General features: G+C 49.4%; 1 protein-coding gene across 2 annotated transcripts in view; it reads left to right on the top strand.

Annotated features, from left to right (window-relative positions):
* Nucleotides 1-3,837: 3,837 nt before the first annotated feature.
* Nucleotides 3,838-15,402, top strand: part of marchf8 (membrane-associated ring finger (C3HC4) 8) — a 75,633-nt gene continuing 64,068 nt past the window's right edge. The window contains exon 1 of one of the 2 annotated variants that reach the window (XM_085970228.1): nucleotides 3,838-4,106. In XM_085970228.1, coding sequence (XP_085826354.1) covers nucleotides 4,077-4,106 — 30 coding nt within the window. In that variant the 5' untranslated portion in view covers nucleotides 3,838-4,076. The remainder of the gene's footprint in view (nucleotides 4,107-15,402) is intronic. The other variant, XM_085970229.1, reaches the window with a different exon arrangement.

The raw sequence follows: 15,402 nt of genomic DNA, 5'->3' as shown, positions 1-15,402 counted from the left end.
TATGGTGCAATGGGATTGTATTGTGCCTGAGACGGGGCACTCGAGCAACACGTTGGGCGGGGTTTAACTTTCTCAATTCCTCTTGTCCCAGTGACAGTCAAAAGTTGCTGCAGAGACATTAGTAACTCACAGCTACAATACGGATTTCTTGCTGGCCTTCCAGTGGGTTTTGTGTCTGCCCGTCCCACCACCCCCCACCCCCCACCCCCCCAACCTCCATCTCTTCTGGGCTCCGCTCCAATTGCATATTGGTGCTGAGCTCCCGGCCTGGATTGGGCCTCCTGCTTGAGAGGGGAGAAATGAAAGGAGACATACTGGGTAACAGGAAGGTGGGGAGTGAGCAAAGAAGGGCTCAAGAGGGGTAAAGAGATGAGAAGAAAAATGGGGAAATGGAAGTGATGGGCTTGGGTCTGGATGCACACACGAATGGACACAGAGGAACTCAGGTTACATAGAGCAAAGGCTTTCACAACCGCAGGACATCCCAAAGCCCTTTACAGCCAATGAAGTACTTTTGAAGTGTAGACACTGTTGTAATGTGGGAAACGTAGCAGTCAATTTGTGCACAGCAAGCTCCCATAAACAGCAATGAAATGAGTAGATCATCTGTTTTTTTAGGTGTTGGTTGAGGGATAATGTTACCCAGAATACCAGGAAGAACTTCCCGGCTCTACTTTGAATGGTGCTGTGGGATCTTTTATGTCCACCTGAGAGGGCAGATGGGGCCTCGGTTTAACGTCTCATCCAAAAGGCAGCACCTCCGACAGTGCAGCACTCCCTCAGCACTGCACTAGAGTGTTAGCTTCAATTATGTGCTCAAGTCTCTGGAGTGGGGCTTGAACCCATGATCTTCTGACTCCGAGGCGAGAGTGCTGCCCACTGAGCCACAGCTGACACCTCAGGATAGATGTGTCCTGGTAGTAAACGAGGAATAGAGAGGCGACAATAGGAGAGAGTCCAAAGTTAAAGTCAGAGGTCTCATGGTGGGATGAAGTTGATGTGGTAAGGGTGGAGTCATAGAGTCATACAGCACAGAAAGAGGCCATTCGGCCCATCGCGTCCGCGCCGGCCATCAAGCCCTGTCTAATCTAATCCCATTTTCCAGCATTTGGTCCGTAGCCTTGTATGCTATGCATTTCAAGTGCTCATCCAAATGCTTCTTGAATGTTGTGAGGGTTCCTGCCTCTACCACCCTTTCAGGCAGTGAGTTCCAGATTCCAACCACCCTCTGGGTGAAAATGTTTTTCCTCAAATCCCCTCTAAACCTCCTGCCCCTTACCTTGAATCTATGCCCCCTGGTTATTGACCCCTCTACTAAGGGGAAAAGTTCCTTTCTATCTACCCTATCTATGCCCCTCATAATTTTGTACACCTCAATCAGGTCCCCCCTCAGCCTTCTCTGCTCCAAGGAAAACAACCCCAGCCTTTCCAGTCTTTCTTCATAGCTGAAGCGCTCCAGCCCAGGTAACATCCTGGTAAGTCTCCTCTGCACCCTCTCCAAAGCTGGGAGCATCAACAAACTGATGTCCTGGTTTGGACACAGGCGCGGAGGGCGAGTGAGCTGTGCGAGAGGCAGAGTATCGGCGGACGCATGGGAAATGGAGAGTCAAGGAGGTGTGGAGAATGGATTGCTGGGCAGCATAGGCTGATCCTGGGTTCCAGCGGAGGTGACGAGTGGTCTCGGTGACATGCACGTGATTTGAATTTTACGTGCCAATTGAAAGCCCTGTGATATACACCCTGGACGGTAGAAATTGGACCTCGTCTCGCACACATTTTATAGACAAGAAATGGGTGCAACCGGGGCCAATTTTGGGGACCAACGCCCTGCACCCAAAGTACACCCGAAAGACGTCCGATTTGATATTGGGTCCCTGGCGGCCACCTAAAACAGGCGTCAGGTCCCTTACATATGTAAATGAGTGTTTAACGTCAGTTTTAGGCCCCATTTGGGAAATTGGATGCTGATAAGCAGAGCAGGAGTCGGGCCTACTATGTTCAGGATTCTTCAGTGGCCTAAACAATGGCCGCCGACAAATGGTGAGTTTTTTTTAAATTCTAAACTAGTTCCTGTGGAGTGAGGAGGAGCAGGAGTGTTTCCCCCCAACTCCACAGTACTCCCAATCGCCTCACACCTCCCATTGGCGCTCCAAACCCCTTGTCCGAATGTACCTTCGGCCCACTGCTGGCGAGGTAAGAGGCCTGACATTGGTCTTCTTAACATGGGGCCTGTGGAGGCCCGACAGTTGCCCAAATAATATTCATGCGGCCCCAGGTCTGTGGCACTCATTGTAGGCCCCAAAACGGGCTGAAAGGAATTTCCGTCCTGAACTTTCCAAATGCGACTGAAGTGGTCTGGTTGTTTCCTGTAGGTACAGACACCGTAGCCCCGCTTTTAACCCCCCCGCCCGGCGGGAGTTGGGTGGCCATGGGAGCCGAGGCGGACGTCAAACCCTCCGGCACTGCGCAGCGCGGGGCCTGGGACAACTTAACGTCCGGGCCTCAGCCCGCCCAAACCCGTGCTAGCTGGCCGGCGGGCGGGAGCAAAGTTTTATGGTTGTTGCCGGTGATCTTTGCACTCGGGTGAGGGGAGGGGAGGGGAGGGGAGGGGGTCGGGAGGGCAGTCTGGGCCAGGGGAGGCCCAAGGTTCCACAAGACCACGTTGACCTACTTTCCTGGGACTTTACTGGCCGCGATTCCTCGTGCCATCGGAACCTCGGTCTGCAAGTTTAAAGAATGGCCCACGCTGACCTCTGGCGCGTCTCCCTCTCACTCGCTGAAGAGAGCGCGGGTTAAAATCACAACCCGCGGGGGAAGCCGAGCGGCCATTTTAAACACCCAACCAATCTACATAAGAACATAAGAAGTAGGAGCAGGAGTAGGCCATACGGCCCCTCGGGCCTGCTCCGCTATTCAATAGGATCATGGCTGATCTGAACCTAGACTCATGTCCACTTCCCTGCCCGCTCCCCATAGCCCCTAATTCCCTTATCAGCTAGGAAACTGTCTATCTCCATTTTAAATTTATTTAATGTCGCAGCTTCCACAGCTCTCTGAGGTAGCAAATTCCATAGATTCACCACCCTCTGAGTGAAGAAGTTTCTCCTCATCTCAGTTTTGAAAGGGCAGCCCCTTATTCTAAGATTATGCCCCCTAGTTCTAGTCTCACCCATCAGTGGAAACATCCTCCGAGTTTCCGTCGGGCGCTAGGGTCGCCAACTCTGATTGGACGTATTCCTGGAGGTTTTGTCACGTGACCTTTCACCCCCCACGCCCCCGCCATGAATCGCCCGACACGGCCATCGTCACGGCGCCCCGCGGCCAATTGGAAAGCAAACGGGATCTTAATTACCCCATTGGTCGATGCTTGACTTGTCAGTCAAACAGCCCTTTCTGTTTTATCCCGTCTGCTCTATTTTGATAACTAATAAATTAAGCTGTTGAAAGAAAATGAAATAAATCACACACAATTTTTTTTATTTTTTAAAAAGACCCAGTGATTTTTCTCCTGGGTTTTTATTTTGCTCACAGCGGTGTCCACAGGAGAATAATCTTCAATTGCCAGAGACTCCAGAGCAACCCTGGGAGGTTGGCAACTTTAAACAGGAGGGCAGACCGGGTTCAAATCCGGCCTCGGCGTTCCTGCCTCCAGCTCAGGCTGTGAGGGGGATGGAACTGGGTGCTCAGCTTCCTCTGTTGAATGACGGGGATATTTTTAAACACAGCTCTTATCTGCTTTCCAGAGGAGCAAAGGAGAAAAACAGGACAAGCCCATGGTTTGTCAGGCAGGCAGGCAGGGAGGTGGGTGGGTGGGTTGGTGGTGGAGGCTCATGAATAATTCATGACACTCGCCTGTTTCATTGGCAATCAGCTGGAGGAAGTAGTGTGTCCAATGTGATCGCAGGCTAGGCTGAAACAAGCCCAGACAGCTCTCCTTTGCAGCCTGCTTGAGGCAAATGTAGGGCAGCCCGGCAGGTCTGCTTCCCCCCTGCCTTCAAACAATCTGCACCGCGCCGAACGAAGTATGTGATTTATAGAGGGGGAATAGAGAGAGCCTGCTCAACACAAGGACGCAAATGCAACCCTGTTGGAAAATGAAATTGCAGGTAATGTTTCTCTCTCTCTCTTTGTCTTTGGCAGTTCCTCTGTGCTGTGTCCAGGAACCTGGGCAGCGGGGGATGTCTGAAGGGAGGAAGCTGTCGCTCTGGAATCAATTCTGATCACATTTATGCACAAAGACCTGACTGAGGGGGACAGGCAGTTTAGTGTCTTTATAATTTACGGGGGGGGGGGCTTTTTTGTTGCTAATTGCTTTGAAAGTCCAGCCTTTCTTCCTGGTATTGGCCTAGTCTGATTGTCTTGTCCAGCGAGCGTCAATATTGTTCTGGCAGGAAATTTAGATTTGCTTGTTTTATTAAACTATGAGTCAAATGTATATTGTTCCCCGGTTATCACTAAGCACAGTCCTAATCGTGTTGTTGCTTTTTCCTTGTTGATGAGGTGATGTATTAGACCCCGGGGGGAGCTAAGCTCTCAGAATGCAGCACCTCACTCATTCTTTGTCTCTCTTTAAAGCTCATTCCTCTGGCGTCAATGCAGGATCTGTGATCTGTACCAGGGGCACCAGAGAGAGCAGTATTACCCCTTCCCCCTGGGAGGAAGGAAAGGGGGAGGGGGTATGGGGGGGGCAAAGGAGAATTGTTGAGTTTTAACAATAAGGGGGGGAGATGAATGCCGGAAGACGGTGCGAGCACTGGGGTGTTGCAGCGTCAGATTGTGAGGCTCAATCTCTCTCTCTCTCTCTCTGTCAGTTGGTCCACCTCCTAACCATGGACGTGGGTTCTGAGCTGTCATTCAAGTCTAATCAGCTTTTGGCTTGGAGCATCTTCAGGACAAATCCTCGGCTGAGCCCAGGGTGCCTGATGCTGGGAGCGTGGGATGGTTTTACTTGAACCTTTGAAATTTGCTATGTAGAATCATAGAATAGTACAGCACAGAAGGAGGTCATTCGGCCCATCGAGTCTGCGCCGGCTCTTTCCCCATAATCCCTGCAGTTTTTTCTCCTTCAAGTATTTATCCAATTCCCTTTTGAAGGCTACTATTGAATCTGTTTCCACCGCCCTATCAGGCAGCGCATTCCAAATCCTGACCACTCGTTACGTAAAAGAAGAGTTTATTAAAAACAGACACAGACTGTGAGCGCGCCGACCATCGGCTTTGCGTTCAATCCCTCAGCGGGAGATTAGCGAGCCTGTGCCTGACCGGGGCTGTAGCACACGACGCCTGTCTCTGAGAGCCAGGATCACGTCAGAGGCTCAGGACACCGCGCAGAAAGCCTCCACTGCTCCATTATTCATGGCTCGTGTTGCCAGAGGGTAATTTATTCAGTGCGGCGCACATTAATTTCAAGTTAATTTTAAAAGTGATCGAAATGCTTTCCATTTATTACGACAAGCTGGGCGGTTTTTAATGCCGAGCTTTGAGTGCTGTCTCTCTCATGGCGGAGGTGGGTTGTAAATAATCTTTCAGATTGAAAAGGCTCTTCTCTGCCATAGCCGTGAAATCTAATACAATATGGAAAGAAACAAGGAAAGAAAGAGCAAGCGATAGATAAATAGAAAGAAAGAAAGACTTGCATTGCTATAGCGCCTTTCACAACCTCAGGACGTCCCAAAGCGCTTTACAGCCAAATGAGGTACTTTTTGAAGTGCAGTCACTGTTGTAATGTAGGAAACGCGGCACTCAATTTGTGCTCAGCAAGATCCCACAAACAGCAATGAGATAATGAGCAAGATCATCTGTTTTAGTGATTTACTTTACAATTTGTTGGCTTCAACAGCTAGTCCACCGTGAGAGGCAACCCTGTAACATGAATAACCCGGAGCCCGTCCTCTTGGGGCTAACCCGACCCTCCTCGGAGGGCCTTCTTGCGGCCTCCCAATGGCAAAGGCAGCCAGACATGCCTGCCACCAGCAGCGCTTGCATCGGGTTTGCCACCTTGACCCGGGGGGGGGGCTCACGCAGGCTGAGCTCTCAGCCCACCCACGCCAGGCCTGCTTGTTCCGGCCTCCTCCTCAAGGTGCTGTGCTGTTGCTGCAGTGTAACTAGGATAGATCGCCAGCGAGGGAACAAACGCACACCGCACTATCGCCTCCATCGGACTGTCGTCTTAACTGCTTAAATCCAGACCCTGGGCTGCTGCTACATCTCAGCAAAAACACATTCCAGGCCTGTCAAAATCTAATGGGGATGTGGAGCCGGGCAGCTGGTGTTCTAGGGTGTGTCAGTGTTCAACCTGCACCCTGTTTATTCTTGGTAACCTGGCCAGCCATAGTATGGTTACCAGCACAGCACTAGCGAACTAACCCACACAACCAGCGGGGAGGGAAGGGAATGAAGAGAATCTTCCCCATAACATTTCTGGCCTAGGTTATTGTAACAGTTTGGGAATCCTCTGTAATTTATATCTACAATTATAAAATGTATAATATACATTAACTTTATGACTAGATATCTTTTAGAAATAGCCAGGGTTGACGGGAACTGTTTATTCTCTAATATACTTCAAAATGGAGACTGGGGCTCAACTGTCAGCAAGTACAACACTAACTAACCTGGAGTATAGCTATTAGTATGGCGTTAACTAACCTGTAATGTAGTTACTAGTACAGCACTAACCTGTAGTGTAGTTACTTGTACCCCTCTAACTAATCCATAGCATAGTTACTAGTACAACACTAACTAACCTGGAGTATAGCTATTAGTATGGCGTTAACTAACCTGTAATGTAGTTACTAGTACAGCACTAACCTGTAGTGTAGTTACTTGTACCCCTCTAACTAATCCATAGCATAGTTACTAGTACAACACTAACTAACCTGGAGTATAGCTATTAGTATGGTGTTAACTAACCTGTAATGTAGTTACTAGTACAGCACTAACCTGTAGTGTAGTTACTTGTACCCCTCTAACTAATCCATAGCATAGTTACTAGTACAACACTAACTAACCTGGAGTATAGCTATTTGTATGGCATTAACTAACCTGTAATGTAGTTACTAGTACAGCACTAACCTGTAGTGTAGTTACTTGTACTCCTCTAACTAATCCATAGCATAGTTACTAGTACAACACTAACTAACCTGGAGTATAGCTATTAGTATGGCGTTAACTAATCTGTAATGTAGTTACTAGTACAGCACTAACCTGTAGTGTAGTTACTTGTACCCCTCTAACTAATCCATAGCATAGTTACTAGTACAACACTAACTAACCTGGAGTATAGCTATTTGTATGGCATTAACTAACCTGTAATGTAGTTACTAGTACAGCACTAACCTGTAGTGTAGTTACTCGTACCCCTCTAACTAATCCATAGCATAGTTACTAGTACAACACTAACTAACCTGGAGTATAGCTATTAGTACAGTGTTAACTAACCTGTAATGTAGTTACTAGTACAGCACTAACCTGTAGTGTAGTTACTTGTACCCCTCTAACTAATCCATAGCATAGTTACTAGTACAACACTAACTAACCTGGAGTATAGCTATTAGTACAGTGTTAACTAACCTGTAATGTAGTTACTAGTACAGCACTAACCTGTAGTGTAGTTACTTGTACCCCTCTAACTAATCCATAGCATAGTTACTAGTACAACACTAACTAACCTGGAGTATAGCTATTAGTACAGTGTTAACTAACCTGTAATGTAGCTCCTAGTGCAGCACTAACCTGTAGTGTAGTTACTCGTACCCCTCTAACTAATCCATAGCATAGTTACTAGTACAACACTAACTATTCATTGTATAGTTGCTAGTGTAATGCTAACTAACCTGTAGTGTAGTCACTCGTACCCCTCTAGCCAATCCATAGATAGTTACTAGTGCAGCACTCCCCTGTAGTGTAGTCACTCGTACCCCTCTAACCAATCCATAGATAGTTACTAGTGCAGCACTCCCCTGTAGTGTAGTCACTAGTACCCCTCTAACAAATACATAGTATAGTTAGGTGTTCGGCGCCTTCCCGGGTGCTTCTGCTCCACTTTGTGCAGTCTTGGGCCAGGGATTCGGGAAGGCGCCGGACACCTCGGCCAGGGTTTTCATTAGGCGTGTGGGGGGTTAAAATTGCGAAAACTGGCGATCGGGCCCCCCCCCCACCTGGTTCCCGACTCCGAGCAACTTTAACTCAGTCATGTCTGATGGCCCCGGCTCCGTCCCGCCTCCCAACAGGCGGGATAGGTCATTAAGGCCCTTAACAAGCACTAAATAGCCTTTATAATCCTATTTTGAAAGGCCCTTGCGAATTTAACCCTTTTCCCACGTGAAACATGCCTGGTGGGAAACACGATGGTGAAACCTGGCGGGAGCACTATTGGATTGCTGACTATCAGCTGCAGGTCAACCATTAAAGAAGAGATTTGATCAGCCATCATTTGCAGGTGGCAGGACTTTGTTGTCTCAGGTCTGGGGGAACTTTTAGAAGGCATAACCACAGCTGTGGAAGTTTGGAGACTGACGCCCATCTCCAGTGTGACCTCCTGGGAAACCCCTCTCGCCATCCTCACTGAGCGCTTCCTCAACTGAGGCATATACCAGAAGCATGGGAGCCATTTATTTCCTTCCCTTCTGGGCATTAGATGAGCTCGAGCACCGGCTGCGACACCAGCAGAACCAGGAACAACAGCAGCACCAACAGGAGCGCCAGGCTGCTGCTCACCCACCTGAAGCTGCACAGGCCAGAAGGGGCCAGCGCCTGGAAGCCTGTCGGCGCAGGAGATACCCCCCAAACAGGGTCTACAGACACAGGGTCAGCTACCTCAACATGTCTGAGCAGCAGTGCCAAAGGCAGCTCCGACTTTCGCGAGAGGTAGTGAGTGACATCTGCGCAATGCTGCAACAAAGTGAGAATGAAGGCGTGAGTGTAGAGATTCCATAGCATCGATACTTAGAAGGAGACAAAGATGGAGTGAGGTGGCAAGACCAAGGGCCCTCCCTGTGTGTTGTCAGTTGTTTGCATAGCATCAGAGTGATAGGGAGTGTGAGGGCTGCATAGTTGAATAGTTATGTGAATGTGACCATAGAGAGAAAGGGAATGGGTAAGGGTGCATGGATGTCAGTGTCAAGTGGGATGTGGAGGAAGAAATTGCTGAAGCTGAGTGCTGGTGAGGAAAGGCAATGGGGATCAGATTGAGGGTGATGGGAAAATCATACTCACTTTTCCAGTGCGGAGAAGGTCATGAAATCTCTTGCGGCACTGAATCCAAGTTCTGCGGGTGACTCCCAAGGAGTTGACCTCTTCAGCCACCTGCATCCACACTGCCTTGGTCTGCTTGGGAGGCCTCTTCCTCCCTGTAGAAGGGAAGAGCACCTCCCTGTTGGCTGCAGCCCCATCTACTAATGCCTGCAGGGCCACCTCGTCAAAACGAGGAGCTGATCTGGGTCTCCCGCTGCTCATGGTGCCTCCAGGTCCCTCTCACTCCACGGTCAAAAAGCTTGGCAGTCTGCAGAAGAAGCAAGGCTTGCTGTAGATCTTAAATGCAGCAGCAATGATGACGTCATCGGAGGCAACTTTCAGTCAGGAGAAACTCATTTGCCAAGGGTTCCCACACGTTGGAAATCAATTGGACAATTAAGTTAAAATTGCATCAATCTCCCACATCCATTTAGATTCGTGTGGATAACACGAAATGTGGGTTACACGACACCAACCCACACCTGAATGAAAATCCAGCCCCTCGAGTCTCTTCGCCGGGAGCAAGCGGAAGCCAAGCGCAAGGAGCGTACGTCAACCCAAACACCCCACCCAGTGGTTCCGAGGGACTGCCTAAGAGAGAGAAGAATATAGTTACTAGTGCAGCGCTAATTAACCTGTAGTCTAGTTTCTATGTCGGTAACCTGCTTCTGATGGGAGCTCTGAGTTCAGTCTCCAAGAGGGTCCGTTTTTTTGTCAGTTTGTTCAATTTGAAGGATTTGTTCTTTGAATGGAGAGCAGGCAGGGATAGGTGAGTGAGGCCTCGCAGCACAGGGACCCACAACACAATTTCAAAGTGTAGGAGGGAGGAAGGCCAGTGTTGGCACTAAACTCATTGAGTGTACTGGTGATTAGATGTATTCTTTTACACTCCGAGATGGTCAGCCTTGTTGGAAAGTCTTGATTACTGAGCTGGTGATTCATAAGGACAACACGAGAGAGGAAAGTTTTTCCTGATGTTTCATAGACACAAACAGCCTGTCTGTTGTTCTGTTTTCTGTTTCTCATTTACACGTACTGGCCAACACCACCACGTAGCCCTGCTCACTAGCTCAACATTTATATTACCCATCTTCAGCTTGTGCTCAAGTGTGTCCTTTCACCCTGCTTCCTCTCCCTTTGGTCATTCTGGAGTCTCACAACCTCGGGACGTCCCAAAGCGCTTTACAGCCAATGAAGTACTTTATTTGAAGTGTAGTCCCTGTTGTAATGTAGGAAACGCGGCAGCCAATTTGTGCACAGCAAGCTCCCACAAACAGCAATTAAATAAATGACCAGATGATCTAGTTTACGGTGTTGGTTGAGGGATCAATGCTGGCCAGGACAGCATGGAGCCTTCCACTGCTCTTCCACAAAATAGTGGCCGTGGGATCTTTTACGTCCACCTGAGAGAGCAGACGGGGGGCCTCATGTTTAACGTCTCATCCAAAAGACGGCACCTCAGACAGTGCGGCACTCCCTCGGCACTGCTGGCCTAGATTGTTGTGCTCATAATAATAATTCAACTTTATTGTCATTGTACAACGAAATGTGATCTTGCAAGCTCCCATGAGTCCAGTACAAATAACATTAACATTAAACATAAATAGCACCGTCCTGGGAGAAGCAAAGCTGCTGCGTCTGTGCACGCCGCCATTCCATTTCCACCATTCCTCCTATCTTCAGCCCAACGCCCGGGCCTGCTCACCAGCCGCCCCTCCCGGGGCTCCTTCCGTAACCTTCTCACCAACCGCCCCTCCTCGGGGCTCCTTCCGTGACCTTCTGCACCTGGTCTTCCCTGATGGTCACCCCTCCAGGTACTAACCAGGCCTGGACTCTGCTTAGCTTCCAAGCCTTGCCAGTGACCCTGTCCCTAGTCCCAGGAACAGGTCTCTGGAGTGGGGTTTGAACCCACGACCTTCTGACTCAGAGGCGAGGAGTGCTGCCCACTGAGCCGCAGCTGACAGCAGTTAGACTGTTATGAGTTTGTGCTGATGTCAGTGATCTCTGGCACTTACAGTTGCTAATTCTGGCCTACCCCTCGATGCGCATGATGGACCTCAGGTGTTGCCGATGGAACTTGTCAAGCTGCCAAATGTGATGACAGTAACAGGATATAATTGCTCCTCTCCTAACTGAACTTTAAAAGTGTTACCATGGCTCAGTGGGTAACGCCTCTGAGTCAGAAGGTTGTGGGTTTATAGTCGCTCTTCAGGCTGACGCTACAGCGCTGCACCGTTGGAGGTGCCATCGTTCAGATAAAACGTTAAACTGAGGCCCTGTCTGCTCTCTCGGGTGGAAGTAAAAGATCCCACGGCACTATTTCAAAGGAGAGAAGAGTTCTCCCCAGTGTCCTGGGGCCAATATTTATCGCTCAACCAACATCACTAAAAGAGATTATATGGTCATTATCACATTGCTGTTTGTGGGATCTTGCTGTGTACAAATTGACTGTCACGTTACAACAGTGATTACACTTCAAAAGTACTTCATTGGCTGTAAAGTGCTTTGGGGCGCCCTGGTTTTGTGAAAGGCGCTATATAAATGCAAGTTCTTTCTTCTTTCTAACTGTTGCATCCACTAAGTGTTGTGGGACAATGCCGTGTCTCCAGATGGTTTTGAAGATTCTGTGTAGCTGGTCAGTAAGTGCTCCACAGCCACAATTGTTAATCTCTACAAGGATCCCATCTGGTCTTGGAGCTTTACTGCTCTTTGCTGCCTGGGTAGCTTTACTAACCTCCGCAATCGTGGGCCCCTCATCCATTTTAGTATGTTGTGGCTGCTGCGTGATTATCGAAGGCTTGGTCCATAATGATGCTGGTCTGTTCCAGTGGTTCCTGCATGATCTCAGCCATTGACGAGGGCCTCGAGATCCACACTCTTGCATGCAGTGGGTGCACTTGGGGCTGTCGCCTCTCGCAGCGCGTGACAGAAGCGCTCTTGTCATTCAGGCCTGCCGAGGAATTGGATTTCATCAGAGGCTGCCTGTATCCTAAATCGCACTAAGTCCCGTTCACCCATCATTGACCGTTGACCTACATTGGCTCCCGGTCCCGGCAACAGTGGAGCCAATGGAAGGGCGATGGAAATCGGGGATGCGCAAGAGGCTGGAATTGGAGAAGCGCAGAGATCTCGAAGGGTTGGAGAGCTGGAGGAGGTTGCCAAGATAGGGAGGGGCGAGACCATGGAGGGATCTGAATACAAGGATGAGAATTTTCAGTGAGTGCTATAAAGCTTAAGGCATTCCTCTTTCTATATAATTAAGTCAGTGCCTGGTGCTTGTTCAAAGGGCGCCACACCCCAAAAGCTCAGTTTGAGACAAAATATCGTTCTTAGTTCAAATCCCCTGTGGATTAAAACAAAACATAAACCACTATCTGTAAAAAAAAAAAATCATGACCGCAAACAGTGCATTACTCAGGGGTTACAGAAAACTATGGAAAAGCTACCAATTACAGGACAACAACAACTTGTATTTATATAGCGCCTTTAACGTAGTAAAATGTCCCAAGGCGCTTCACAGGAGCGTTATAAGACAAAAAATTGACACCGAGCCACATAAGTAATTCGGGCAGGTGACCAAAAGCTTGATCAAAGAGGAAGGTTTTAAGGAGCGTCTTAAAAGAAGAGAGAGAGGTAGCGAGGCGGAGAGGTTTAGGGAGGGAATTCCAGAGCTTAGGGCCTCGGCAACAGAAGGCACGGCCTCCAATGGTTGAGCGATTATAATCGAGGATGCTCAAGAGGGCAGAATTAGAGGAGCGCAGATATCTTGGGGGGGGGGGGCATTGTGGGGCTGGAGGAGGTCACAGAGATAGGGAGGGGCGAGGCCATGGAGGGATTTAAAAACAAGGATGAGAATTTTGAAATCGAGGCGCTGCTTAACCGGGAGGCAATGTAGGTCAGCGAGCACAGGGGGTGATGGGTGAACGGGACTTGGCGAGAGTTAGGACGCGGGCAGCCGAGTTTTGGATGACCTCAAGTTTACGTAGGGTGGAATGTGGGAGGCCAGCCAGGAGTGCGTTAGAATAGTCAAGTCTAGAGGTAACAAAGGCATGGATGAGGGTTTCAGCAGCAGATGAGCTGAGGCAGGGGCGGAGACGGGCGATGTTACGGAGGTGGAAACAGGCGGTCTTAGTTAACAACAACAGCAAAAGCAACCAAACAAATCATTAAACCATTTTTCCTGACCATGAGCATTCATTTTGTTGACCCATGATCTACATCGTACATACTTAAAATGTGAAACTGACAACTTATATCAAACGCCTAAAAAGTTAAATAATTCACACAGCAAAATTCTTTAAAATTCCCAAGTCCTGTGAAATCTGTCGAAGCAGTTTTGCTCCCAGAGGCCTAACGTTTACTGGAGGCCTGAGGCTTGAGTTTACCCCTGGAGCTTGCTTTGCTCAGATGTAGGATCGTGACACTTAGGGGGGCAGGGAAATTGAGTTGCACCCCCTTTGGGGCGCTAACTTCGCCGGGGCGCTACTTTTAGCAGCCCGAAAAAATTAACACCCCTGCAGCTGAAATTCATTGGTAGCGCCCCAAAAGGGAAGCGGGGCGTTACTGGAAGCGCCCTGCCTCGCTCTTGGGGCACTGCGAGGAAATATCGCGGCACTACGTGCAGCAGTGTCATGTGCTGCGGCACGTTGCGCCGCGGTACTGCAGGCCTTCCTCCCCTTCTTAAAGGGGAGGGGCCTAGCGCAGCGCGACCCGGGGCCCAACTGGGCCACCAGGGATCGGAGTGTCAGCAAAAGAGCCCGGCACTCAAGAAAAGTGCCGGGCTCATGGAGTGCAGCCGGCACTCCGCGGGGGGTTGCTGGTTAGGAGGCCGGGGACGGCAACGGGGGCAGGTGCTGGCAGGCGGCCAGCAACAAAAATGACTGCCCGGCACCTCGCCTTTAATTAGCGCCGCCCTGGCTGCAGGTAGGCCCCCCTGACCCCGTCGGACATAGCGTCCTTGGTAAGACAGGGGGCGCTACCGAAGATCGCGAGCGGGGCGCTGCGCATGGCGATGATGCCATCGGCGGCGCAGCGCCGCGCGGCGCTAACGGTTACCACCACCGTTAACCTCCCGCTAACCTCCTGCTGAATTTCACGGGAGGCGTTGGCAGCGCCGAGCCCGGGTGATAGTTGCTTTAGGACGCTAACGAGAGGCGCAAAGGAACCGAATTTTTCCCTCTTGGTCTCTTCCCACGAGTGTCACCATCCTACCAATAACAGAGGGTAAAGGAAAGTTAGCAGTGGAGAGGAAACACATAGAGAAATATTGAAACAGGTGTCAAGCGAGCAAGAGAGTTGACTTCAAATTAGCCCAGGCCCGGCCAAACGATAAAAATAAGAAAACAATGGGAGTTTTTTTTTACAAAGTTCAAGAACAAAAGGTTGTGGTTTCAAATTGAGGACTGCAGAAGAAAATGGTAATTCAGGGAGGTTTTTATTCAATAAAAAAAGATGAGAAACATGCAGACCAACCAGCAAAAGGGGGTGCGGGCGGTGGTGAAGAACTAGGGTTGCCAACTTTGGTTGGGTATATTCCCGGCAGTTTCATCACATGACCTCCAACCTCCAACCCCCACACACCCGTCATTGGCCGCCTGACACGTCCAACCCCGCGGAGCCCCGCCTCCCCACGTCCAAACAGACTCTTGGTTACTTAGATGGATCAATCTTGACTGTCAATCAAAAAACCATATTTCCTATTGCCAATATTTTCATGACTAATAAACAAATGTGTTCAAAGAAAATGATAAACACTTTTTTTAATTGCCCCCCCCCCGCAATGATTTTTCTCCCAGGCAGCAGTGTTCTGGAGATTAATCTTTAATTCCTGGAAACTCCGGGACAATCCTGGAGGGTTGGTGACCCGAGGGACAACGGAACTCAAAGATGGGGTTCAGGAAGGGATTGGACAAGTTCCCAGAACTCCTGGGGCACTGAGCACCGAAATCGTTCGGGTCCCAGCCCACTCCGATCCATTCAAACACAGACGTGCAGTAAAACGCACGAAGAAATAGGCCCTAGTATGTCTACACACTGCATTAATAATGAAGCAAATCTTATCACCAAGATTCATATTACCTTTGCTTCTAAGGTTCCTCATCTCACAACAACTAAATGTTCTGTAAGCTGTGAACTGCAACAGCAAGTGGCAGTATTTATATTGTAACC

This window comes from Somniosus microcephalus, chromosome 29, assembly GCF_052327205.1.
Source record: "Somniosus microcephalus isolate GS21.2 chromosome 29, FLI_Smic_1.0, whole genome shotgun sequence".
Lineage (NCBI taxonomy): Eukaryota > Metazoa > Chordata > Chondrichthyes > Squaliformes > Somniosidae > Somniosus > Somniosus microcephalus.
The sequence above is the reverse complement of the archived record's forward strand: the minus strand, read 5'-3'. Positions and strand labels throughout refer to the sequence as shown.